This window comes from Cervus canadensis, chromosome 11 (genome assembly GCF_019320065.1).
Source record: "Cervus canadensis isolate Bull #8, Minnesota chromosome 11, ASM1932006v1, whole genome shotgun sequence".
NCBI classification, from domain to species: Eukaryota; Metazoa; Chordata; class Mammalia; order Artiodactyla; family Cervidae; genus Cervus; species Cervus canadensis.
This window is the reverse complement of record NC_057396.1, coordinates 75821819-75834005: the sequence shown is the minus strand read 5'-3', so window position 1 is coordinate 75834005 and position 12187 is coordinate 75821819. Positions and strand designations below refer to the sequence as shown.

Here is a 12187-nt window from a genome sequence, read left to right as displayed (position 1 = left end):
CTCTGAGAGGTGATGAATATGCTAATTATCTTATTATGGCAATAATTTCACAATTTTACCCCTATATAAACATTACATAGTACACCTAAAATAGACTGAATTTTTATCATTCATCCTCAATAAAGCTGGAAAAATGTAAATAATCATTTATATGTAAATTGAAAATATTATATGCAAAGAAATGTGATTTGCAAATATTTTCTCCCAGCCTATGCTTTCTTTTCTAGAACAAAAATTCTAATATTGATAAGTAAAATTTGTCACTTTGCTCTTTCAGAGACCATCCTTTAGACGGTAAAGAATCCGCCTGCCATGAGGGAGACTTGGGTTCAATCCCTTGGCGGGGAAGATCCCCTGGAGGAAGCCATGGCAACCCCCTCCAGTACGCTGGCCTGGAGAATCCCCATGGACAGCGGAGCCTGGGGTCCGTGGGGTCGCAGAGAGTCGGACACCGCTGAGCGGCTAAGCGCACAACACAGCTCTGACAAATTCAACGCCAAGCTCGAAAATTCCCCGTCTTCTTCTGTATTTCTTGTGAAAGTTTTATAATTTTATGTTCCACATTTAAGTGGTATCCATCTTGAATTAATTATTGTTTTAGATATCAGGTACACTTTGAAGTTCATTCGTTTTTGTATATAGACATCAACTGTTGCTGCACTATTTGTTAAAAAGAATATCACTTTTCCGTTTAACTGCTATGGCAAAGACTAGTTTGCTATGTTGTATGTTTCTATTGACGAAATCTCTATTCTGTTCAAATGATTTATGTGTCTGTTGTTTCACCAAAATACACTTTCTTGATTAATGTAACTTTCGAGTAAGTCGTGAAATCAGTTAAGGAGCATATTTCAACTTTATTCTTCTTTTTAAGAATTACTTTAAGTATTCTAGTAGCTCTACCTCTTCATATGAATCTTTCAGCTTGAATGTTTCCAAAATTCTTGCTTGAATTTTTCTTGAGATCAGATTGAATCTGTAGATAAATATGAAGAAGCTGATATATTAAAGTCTTCCAATCCATGAAAAATATATCTATATGTATATACACACATACTTGTCTTCTTACTATACATCTATAATATTTCTTATCAGATACATGATTTGCAAATATATTCTCCCATCCTTGGGTTACATACTCACTTTAGTGATGGTATAATTTGAAATACAAACGTTTTTACTGTCGATACAGTCCGATTTACTTTTTCTTTTATTACTTAAGTTTCTGCTGTTTTATGTAACAACCAACTGCCAAACTCAAGGCCACTGTATCAGTTATCTAGGGCTGCCATACCAAGTACCACGAACTCGATAGTTTACAACAACAGAAATTTCTTCTATCACACAGGTCTGCATGTCTGAAATTAAGATGTCAGCAAGACTACATTCTTTCTGAAACCTGTAGGGAAATTTGTCCTTGTTATCCTTAGTCTGTAGTGGTTTTATGGCAAACTGTGGAGCTCCTTGGCTTGAAGTTGCCTAACTACAAGCCTGAGCTTGGGCACTGACGGAGGGGGGCAGTGGCCACGCCAGAGCAGCTCCAGGGTGTGAGGCGCGGGCACTGGTGCCCTAGACATGGGGCACAGCCACAGAGCTAGTGTCTGCAGAAAGACCGGGCAGCGAGCAAACGCTGCTCTGGGGCCCAGTGCGTGGCATTCCTTCTGCAGCGTCGGCCCCAGTGTCCTGGGTGTGGGCACTTATGGAGTGGCTGTATGATTGCGATAGATATAAAATAAGTGGAGAGAAATTAAAGACGTAAATAAGTAGAAAGGCATCTGATGTTCATGGGAAGGAAAACAATATTATTAAGATGTTAATGCTACCCAAAGTGATCTCAGTTCAGTTCAGTTCAGCCACTCAGTCATGTCTGACTATTTGTGACCCCATGGACTGCAGCACACCAGGCCTCCCTGTCCATCACCAACTCTTACAGCCTGCTCAAACTCAAGTCCATCAAGTCAGTAATATCATTCAAACATCTCATCCTCTGTTGTTCCCTTCTCCTCTTGCTAGCATCTTTCCCAGTATCAGGGTCTTTTCCAATCAGTCAACTCTTCACATCAGGTGGCCAAAATATTGGAGTTTCAGCTTCAGCATCAGTCCTTCCCATGAATATTTGGGACTGATTTCCTTTAGGATGGATTGGTTAGATCTCCTTGCAGTCCAGGGACTCTCAAGAGTCTTCTCCAACACCACATTTCAAAAGCATTAATTCTTTAGCACTCAGCTTTCTTTATGGTCCAGCTCTCATATCCATACAAGACTACTGGAAAAGCCATAGCTTTGACTAGAGGGACCTTTATTGGCAAAGTAATGTCTCTGCTTTTTCATATGCTGTCTAGGTTGGTCATAGCTTTTCCTCCAAGGAGCAAGTGTCTTTTAATTTCATGGCTGCAGTCACCATCAGCAGTGGTCTTGGAACCCAAGAAAATAAAGTCTGTCACTGTTTCCGTTGTTTCCCTATCTATTTGCCAAGAAGTGATGGGACTGAATGCCATGATCTTTGTTTTCTGAATGCTGAGCTTTAAGTCAACTGTTTCACTCTCCTCTTTCACTTTCATCAAGAGGCTCTTTAGCTCCTCTTTGCTTTCTACCATAACAGCGGTGTCATCAGCATATCTGAGCTTATTGATATTTCTTTCAGCAGTCTTGATTCCAGTTTGTGCTTCATCCAGTCCAGCATTTCACATGACGTACTCTGCATGTAAGTTACACAAGCAGGGTGACAATATACAGCCTTGTATTCCTTTCCCAGTTTGGAACTAGTCCGTTGTTCCGTGTCTGGTTTTCATTGTTGCTTCTTGACCTGCATACAGATTTCTCAGGAGGCAGGTAAGGTGGTCTGGTATTCCCATCTCTTGAAGAATTTTCCATAGTTTGTTGTGATCCACACACTCAAAGGCTTTGGCGTAGTCAACAAAACAAACGCAGATGTTTTTGTGGCACTCTCTCGCTTTTTCAATGATCCACTGGATGTTGGCAATTTGATCTCTGGTTCCTCTGCCTTTTCTAAATCCATCTTGAACATCTGGAAGTTCTCAGTTTACATACAGTTGAAGACTTCTTGGAGAATTTTGAGCATTACTTTGCTAGCGTGTGAGATGAGTGCAGTTGTGCTATAGTTTAAACATTTTTGGCATTGCTTTTCTTTGGGATTGGAATGAAAACACCTTTCCAGTCCTGTGGCCACTGCTGAGTTTTCCAAATTTTCTGGCATTTTCACAGTGCAGCACTTTAACAGTATCATCTTTTAGGACATGAAATAGCTCAACTGGAATTCTATCACCTCCACTAACTTTGTTTGAGATGACCAGTATAATTTCTTTCAAAATCCCAGCAGCTCTTTTTTTTTTTTTGGCAAAAACTGAAATCCCAATCCTAAAATTCATATGGAATTGCAAAAAAAAATCCAGAAATATCAAAGCAATATTTGTGGAAGAATAGCTCTAATACCTTGCTGGTGGGAATGAAAAATGATGTAGCTGCTGTTGAAAACCATTTGGTGGTTTTCAGAAAGTCAAACACAGAGTTACCATATAACCCAGCAATTTCACTTCTGAATATATACCCAAGAGAACTGAAGATGTATTGTTCAGCAAAAATTTGTAAATGAATATTCATAGAAATATTATTAACAATGGCCCAAAGGTTAAAAGACCCCAAATATTCATCAGATGATGAACTCACTGTGATATATCTATACAATGGAATATTATTCAGCCATAAAATGAAATGAAGATTTAAAAATATTGCCACATGGAAGATCTTCAAAAGTATTATGTTAAGTGAAAGAAAATGACATAAAATGACAAAAATTATATGTGCCCACTTAAATAAAATATCTAGACTAGGAATACAAAGAAAAACAAAGTTTTAATTACTCAGTGACAGGGGATTTAGGAATAGGAAGAGTGGGACTTACCAACATATATGGGGTTTATTTTTGTGGCAATAGAAATATTCAGGAATAAGATTCTTGTGATGATTACATAACATTGTAAATACAAAAAAATCATACACTTTAAAATGGTGAATTCTATGCTATCCATATGAGAGTGAAAAATGCAAGTTTAAAACTCAACATTCAAAAACTAATGTCATGGCATCCATTCTCATCATTTAATGGCAAATAGATGGGGTAAAAATGGAAACAGTGATAGATCTCACTTTCTTGGACTCCAAAATCACTGCAGATGGTGACTGCAGCCATGAAATTTAAAAATGCTTGCTTCTAGGAAGAAAAGCTATGACAAACCAAGATAGCATCTTAAAAAGCAGCGACATCACTTTGCTGACAAAGATTCATATAATCAAAACTATGGTTTCTCCAGTAGTCAGGTACAGAAGTGAAACTTGGACCGTAAAGAAGGCTGAGTGCCGAAGAATTGATATTTTTGAATTGTGATGCTAGAGAAGACTCCTGAGAGTCCCTTGGACAGCAAGGAGATCAAACCAGTTGATCCTAAAGGAAATGAGTCCTGAATATTCACTGGAAGGACTGATGCTGAAGCTGAAACTCCAATACTTTGGCCACCTGATGCAAAGAACGCACTAATTGGAAAAGACCCTGATGCAGGAAAAGACTGACGGCAGGAGGAGAAGGGGACGACAGAGGATGAGCTGGCTGGATGGCATCACCGACTCGATGGACAAGATTTTGAGCAAAGTCCGGGAGATAGTAAAGGACAGGGAAGCCTGGTGTGCTGCAGTTCATGGGGTCGCAAAGAGTCGGGCATGACCTAGCTACTGAACACCAACATCTAATGTAATCTTTAGCACTCTCATATGCGTATGTGCTAAATCACTTCAGTTGTGTCCAAGTCTTTGTGACCATATGGACTGTATCCCACCAGGCTCCTCTGTCCATGAGATTCTCCAGGCAGGAATACTAGAGTGGGTTGCCATGCCCTCCTCTGGGGATCTTCCCAACCCAGGGATCGAACCTGCATCTCTTATATATCCTGCATTGGTAGATGGGTTCTTTATCACTAGGGCCACCTGGGAAGCCCCTACTCTCATATGAGGGATATTCAATATTATTGCTCCTCTTTTTATAGGTGATATACTGATTTTTGGAGAGATTGAATAACTTGACCAAGGTCACCCTGCAACAGATGATAGAACTAGGATTGGAAGGGAGACCATGTTACTGCTGAGCCCAAATTGATAAAAAAAAAACTGTGCTTGACAGTACTGATAAAACAGAGGTAATCCTGCCTGGGCGTTTAAGGACAGAGAGGACTATGCAGAGAAGAGAATGAACCCATCTTCTTAGTTCTAAAAAATAAGAATAGAGGTTTCCCAAAATCTGCCCAGCCCAGCTCTGTAGTGGTAAAACAAATGGGTATTTTGTTTAAAAGAATTGAGAAAAAGACTGATTTCCAGGTTTTTATGAAAGAGATAGAGAAAACTTGCACAAGGTTCTGACACCACATAGGCCAGAGATTTTAAGGAAGTTTTCATCTGCATTGCCTAACTTGTCTGTGAGGCTTCCCTGATGGTAAAGAATCTGCCTGCCGTGCAGGGGCCACAGGAGATGCTGGTTCGATACCCGGGTGGAGAAGATCCCCTGGAGAAGGCACGGCCAACGCACTCCAGTCTTCTTACCTGGAGCATCCCAAGGACAGAGGAGCCTGGTGGACTACAGTCCACGCGGTCACAAAGAGTCAGACACGACTGAAGTGATTCAGCATGCACACACGCAACTTGGCTGGGGCGCTGCTGACTTGCTGGCCAGCTGCTCCTCCTAAATTTCCATCCTCCCTTGCCTTCATAAACACCCTCAGCTAAAGTGCATACAAACATTATCCTCCGGCATCTCCTGGTCAGGTTCAGGCTAGGAGGACTAGTCTGGGACCTGGAGCCTCATGAGATTTCCACGCACTTGCTACTAAATGTTTCCCCTGAGACTGGTTGTGTGACAAGGTCGTTTTCTCTGCCTTGATATTTGCAAGCGCGCAAACCCAAGTTGCGTTCCACCATATAGAGCCCCGAGGGTGGGGAAGGAGCTTCTCCAGCATGAAGCCTTTCTGGATGGGGACTTCTAGTCCATAGCCTGAACAAGCAGGCTGTCCTTACTGTCTGCCTTGTACCTTCATCTGTCGCGCCTAGGACAAAAGTAAGTATCAAGAAATCACACCATCACAGCCGGTTAGAACGGGAAGGACCTCTAGAAGTTCCAGCTGTTTTAATTCTTGCAAATGAGGATGAGGAAGGCCCAGAGAGTTTAGAGTTAGACCTGCGAGCTAGGCATCGTCTCACCCCCAGTTCAGCCCCCTTTCCACTCTGCTGAGCTACCCTCCAGCACCCGTACTTCCCTGCTCATCATAATCAGGTGTCTCACATAGACGGTGGAGTGACGGTTAGACCCACAAAGGGAGGCTGCGTCCCCTAATTTATTTTGTTGGTTTGTTTAGAATGTACTACAGGACTAGGTAGAAACATCATAGCTCCCTTTCTGAATTTCAGGGCTTATAGGAAACTTTCAACATCTGTTTGTGATTTCAAATATAAAGCCATTTTCCTTAGAAACATCAAAGTTTGGACATTCAATATTATTGACTGAATATCCTGCAGTAACCAAGAAAACGTGTGATAGACTACAGAAAGCAATTTGTCTCAAACTGTCTGTTTTTAAAATGTTAGTACCTTTATGGTTTCTAAAGAATTTTTATATCTATTGTCACATCAGAGCAGGATAGCAGCTTACAAGAGAGATAAAGAATGTTTTTCATCTTGTGAAATAAGAAGATCTGGCCAGTGGCAGGCCTACACCCAGCTGGTTGTTGATAGAACTAGGATTAGAATCGGTCTCATGTTTGTGGTACAATCCTATCCACACTCCCACACCTCTGAATTTCTGGATCAAATGGAGATATTTTGTTCGTCTGTATCTGTAAGTAGTATTAATAATGTATTTAGTCAATACAAATGTATTTGGCTATTCTTATCACATTAGTGGAATACAAAAATTAACTTTTTTTTTCACAAATAGATTTAATCAGATTTACATGTTTATGCATTTGGGGCAAATCTGGCAACTCTAGCAAGCACAGACATAAGAACTGATGAATAAGCCTCAGGAGAAAGTGATTCATGGTGAGTAGCATATTCTGGCATACTCTGGTTACTTTACTGATCATTTCACTAGATTTATACACACTTTTATTGTATCACTTATCACGTTGGGGAGGTAATTTGTGGATCTGGTTGTCTCTGCCTCCTTTAACCGTCAGGAGTCGTGTTCTTCGTTTTGTAACGCTAGCTCCTGGTCCAGAGCTGGTCTATGTGCAAAGCCAGCCAGGAAGAGAAGGGGCAGAGAGAACCAACGCCGAACACAGTCCATGTACTGGCGCGGGGTCAGCAGGGCTCCGTGTGTCCTTTAGCCTCAGCTTTTCACATCGGTGAGGTAAATACTGTGGGCATTACATGAGCTGGGTATTTCACAGACAATCAGACTGAGATTCACAGAGTCTAAGTAAAGTTCCCAGAGCCACATCCTATCTAAGCTACTAATTGCTGGCACTTATTGGAAAAAGTAAATATTTTTTAAAGTTGTGGTTTTACTTGCTTTTTTATTGAAATACAGTTGATTTTCAGTGTTGCATTAGTTTAAGGTGTACAGCAAAGTGATTCTGTTTTATATATATATAAATATATATATATAATATATATATATATGTGTGTATATTCTTTTCCAGATTCTTTTACATTATAGGTTATTATAAGATACTGGATATATTTCCCTGTGCTATACAGTAGGTCCTTGCTCTTTATCTATTTTATATATAGAAGTATGTGTCTGTTAATCCCAAGCTCTTAATTTATCACCCCTTTCCCTTTTGGCAACCGTAAGTTCATCCTCTATGTCTGTGAGTCTGTTCCTGCTTTGTAAACAAGTTCATTTATGCCATTTTTTTAAGATTCCACATATAAGTGATATCATATCATATTTATCTTTCTCTGTCTGACTTACTTCACTTAGTAATGATAATCTCTAATCCCACCCATGTTGCTGCAAATGGTATTATTTCATTCTTATTTATGGTTGAGAAATACTCTATTGTATATATGTACTACATTCTCTTTAATCATTGATCAGTCCATGGACATTTTGGGCTATTTTAAGCAGTGCTGCTGTGAACACTGAGGTGCATGTATCCTTTCAAATTAGTGGATTGTCTTCCTTTGGCTATATACCCAGGAGTGGGATTGCTGGATCATATGGTAACTCTACTTTTAGTTTTTTAAGGAACCTCCATAGTGTCCCACCAACTTACAGCCCCATCAACGATGAAGGAGGGATTCCTGGGAAAAGTATATTCTTGTTATATTTGATCTAAATAGTCACTTTAGACTCTTCTAAATAGTTGTATTATATCTATAATCTGATACATTTTTTTCTCTTTTAGGTTTCAATCCTAGTTTCATGTCTACCAATTACTTTTGTACATGACTCTGAATTGAGATTTGATATAGTAATACTTATATACTTATAATTGTCTGTTTATACAATAGTGTTTGCCAGTTCATCCCTTTATCCATGATGTTTCTTTTGCCTGATATAGTAATAGTAGTAGCAGTAATAGTAATAGTGACATCTTAAACTTTTCGAGTACTTGCTATGCAATTAGCATTGTTTTAAATGTCCTACATGATCTAAGTTATCCTATCATCTACCTTAAAAGTTGAAAACTGAATTTCCCACTTGGAAGGTGAAGAAACTGAAATATAGGAAGATTAATGAACTTGACCTACTGTTTTGAGAAGGATGCTTAATATTGCAGATTTTAGATCATGCTGCCTGGATTCCAATCCCAGTTCTACCATCAAATATGCTACTTGAGCAAGTAATTTACCTCTTTAAATTATGGTTCCATCTGAAGCAAAATGGAGGTAATAATAGTACCTGCCTAACAGAATTGCTAACTGAACTAAATGAGTTAATATATGTGACCAACTTAGAACAGTTTCCTGACCCAAAGTAAATGTTATGTGTTTGCTGTTATAATAATTAATATATTGTTATTATTATTTCTTTAGTTTCCAAGCCACAACTGAGGAGTTCTGATCTCCAGAAATCCTTCCTGAGTTCTTGTGTTGGGCAAACCAAACATCCTTTCTCATTTCAAAGGCCATGGGTGTACCTCCACTTCAGAAATTCATTATGACTAATGTATCTTTCAGATGTAGGTCTCTCCCACTAAGCAATCCTTAAAGACAAGAGCTGTATCACATCCTCCCTTGAATATTTAATAATAGTTAATCCAGGAGGAATGAATGGGACTTAATATCCCAGAGTCAGGAGTGTCTCTCAAGTCAAGCAATCTCTCAAGCAGCTACAATAAGCTATCCGCTGAGTTACCACTGGAGGTGAGAACAACCTACGTGATACGGCAGGAGGTCTGTGGTCTGGTTGATGGCTCAGAGTCTCTAGGTGAGAACAAAACTAATTCTTCCATCTCCCCTATTCTCTTTACCCACAAATAAGGCAAAGGTGTAGATGACAGTGGAAGACAGAAAACAGGGCCACTCAACTGAGGGCCCCATGAATTAGAAGGAAAAAAAAAAGGTTGGGTGTCCCTAAAGCAGGGCTTTGAATCACTGTATGCCTCCAGTGAAGTGAATGAGGGTCCCTCAGAGATGGAGGAGGCAACTGAGGAGGGCTTGTCAGCGTTATACACCAATGGCTGATAAAACGTTTCCTATCTTACTTTCTGTTGATTTAAGCCTTCTGTATATACCTTAGACAAGTGTGCTTTGTAAGAGATGGAAATAGTGAAAAAGAGTCCTACGTGGTTTAATATAAGAGGATATAACACACAGCAAGCAAGCAAGCTGAAATGTGACCCAGAGTCATAATACGGTCCGCTCATGGCAGCCACAATCAGTAAGGGCATTCTAGCGTTTTCCACACCACTTCTAGATGAACAACCTCACGCAACCCACAGTCTGGTTCAGCTTCTCACCCATGAGCTCCTTCCCGCCACAAGAAGCTGACACATGAACTAGAGACCCCATTTACAGTTTACTCCCCATGAAGATGATCAAATAGCCTCATCTTGTATTTGCCTATCTCGTCACAGGTGCCGCTCACGTTGACTCCCCAGTTGATGGAGAACCTTTCAGAGGTGACCGAATTCCTTCTCATGGGGTTAACAGATGCTCTAGAGATGCAGGTCCCTCTATTTACAACCTTCACTCTCATCTACCTCACTACTCTGGTTGGGAACCTTGGGATGATCGTGTTGATTCTGTTGGACTCTCGACTTCACACGCCCATGTCCTTTTTCCTCAGTAACCTCTCCCTAGTGGACTGTGTTTATGCCTCCTCTGTTACTCCTAAAGTAATGGCGGGGATTCTCACAGGAGATAAGAGTATATCCTACGATGCATGTGCTACCCAGATGTTCTTCTTTGCAGCCTTTGTCACTGTTGAAAGTTTTCTCCTGGTCTCAATGGCCTTTGACCGCCACGCGGCCGTATGCAAACCCCTGCATTATACCACCACCATGACCAGAGGGATGTGTGCCTCGCTGGTCACCAGCTCCTATATCTGTGGACTCTTACAATCTTCCATCCATGTTGCCCTCACTTTCCACCTCTCCTTCTGCCATTCCAACGTGGTTAATCACTTTTTCTGTGACATTCCCCCACTGCTGGCTCTCTCTTGCTCTGATATTTACACAAATGAGATTGTGCTCTTCACACTGGCAGCGTTCAACTCCTTTTTTGCTCTTTTGGTTATCTTGGGCTCATACCTCTTCATTTTTATTGCTATCCTGAGGATGCGCTCATCTGAAGGACGCCAGAAGGCCTTTTCCACCTGTGCCTCCCACCTCACTGCTGTCTCCATCTTCTATGGGACCGTCATCTTCATGTACTTACAGCCCAGTTCCAGCCACTCCATGGGCACAGACAAAATGGCGTCCGTGTTCTACACCGTGGTCATCCCCATGCTGAATCCACTGGTCTACAGCCTGAGGAACAAAGAGGTCAAGGGTGCCTTTAAAAGGGTGGTTGGGAAAGCAGTCTTCACTAGGCTTAGCTTACTAATTGGAAACCACATGTGAAACTTTTATTGGACTTCTGTGGCCAAGAATGCTGTTTGAAGGTTAATTCTTTCTTGTCTTTTATTTCTTTGAGCAGTTCCCTCCCAGACAAAACTGACTTTATTCACTCTTCATGACTGTAACTGGGTAGAAGAAATTCCGGACATCCCTTTCCAGAAATATAACATTGCTTCTGTCTTAAGATAAAGATTATAATCCTTGATACTGTAGGATCCCACATTACATCAGTCTGTTGGTTTAAGGTGCTTTGCAGGTAACTCTTATAGGTGATTTACACTAGAGTTCCATTTTCAATTGCTAGAATTAAGAGAACTCTATGAATCTTCCACACAGCACAGGGGCATGGTTCTTAGACATTTATACTCCTAACAGTTATCATGAAAGACTGCTGAAAAAATAGAATTTAGGGATCTAATCCAGATAATATAACTTAGCATACTTCTGGTAGAGCTCAGAAACCTTTTGAATTATGCCCCATTATCCACATGTACATGGATCCTGAACTTAGATAGTGCTCGCTTCGGCAGCATATATACTAAAATTGGAATGATACAGAGAAGATTAGCATGGCCCCTGCGCAAGGATGACACGCAAATTCGTGAAGTGTTCCATATTTTTAAAAGCAAAAATAAACAAATGGGACCTAATGAAACTTAAAAGCTTTTGCACAACAAAGGAAACTATAAGCAAGGTGAAAAGACAGCCTTCAGATTGGGAGAAAATAACAGCAAACAAAGCAACAGACAAAGGATTAATCTCAAAAATATACAAGCAACTCCTGAAGCTCAATTCCAGAAAAATAAATGACCCAATCAAAAAATGGGCCAAAGAACTAAACAGACATTTCTCCAAAGAAGACATACAGATGGCTAACAAACACATGAAAAGATGCTCAACATCACTCATTATCAGAGAAATGCAAATCAAAACCACAATGAGGTACCATTACACGCCAGTCAGGGTGGCTGCTATCCAAAAGGCTACAAGCAATAAATGCTGGAGAGGGTGTGGAGAAAAGGGAACCCTCTTACAATGTTGGTGGGAATGCAAACTAGTACAGCCACTATGGAGAACAGTGTGGAGATTCCTTAAAAAACTGGAAATAGAACTGCCAT

At 40.4% G+C, this 12187-nt stretch overlaps 1 protein-coding gene and 1 non-coding gene across 2 annotated transcripts; both read left to right on the top strand.

Annotated features, from left to right (window-relative positions):
* Nucleotides 1-10112: 10112 nt before the first annotated feature.
* LOC122449380 (olfactory receptor 5B12-like) lies at nt 10113-11258 on the top strand. Its single transcript, XM_043480889.1, has 2 exons — nt 10113-11030; nt 11229-11258. The coding sequence occupies exons 1-2, from the start codon at nt 10113-10115 to the stop codon at nt 11256-11258; spliced, it is 948 nt and encodes a 315-aa protein (XP_043336824.1).
* Nucleotides 11259-11583: 325 nt separating this feature from the next.
* Nucleotides 11584-11690, top strand: LOC122450719. The gene has a single exon (XR_006272210.1). It is a non-coding gene; the product is annotated as a U6 spliceosomal RNA (small nuclear RNA).
* Nucleotides 11691-12187: the final 497 nt, after the last annotated feature.

What these genes read in the sequence shown, in the direction of transcription:
- LOC122449380 (XM_043480889.1), top strand. Translation starts at nt 10,113, where the DNA reads ATGGAGAACCTTTCAGAGGTGACCGAATTCCTTCTCATGGGGTTAACA. An exon ending in AAAGGGTGGTTGGGAAAGCA is followed by an intron (nt 11,031 to 11,228) that starts GTCTTCACTAGG and finishes ATCCCTTTCCAG; the next exon opens with AAATATAACATTGCTTCTGT.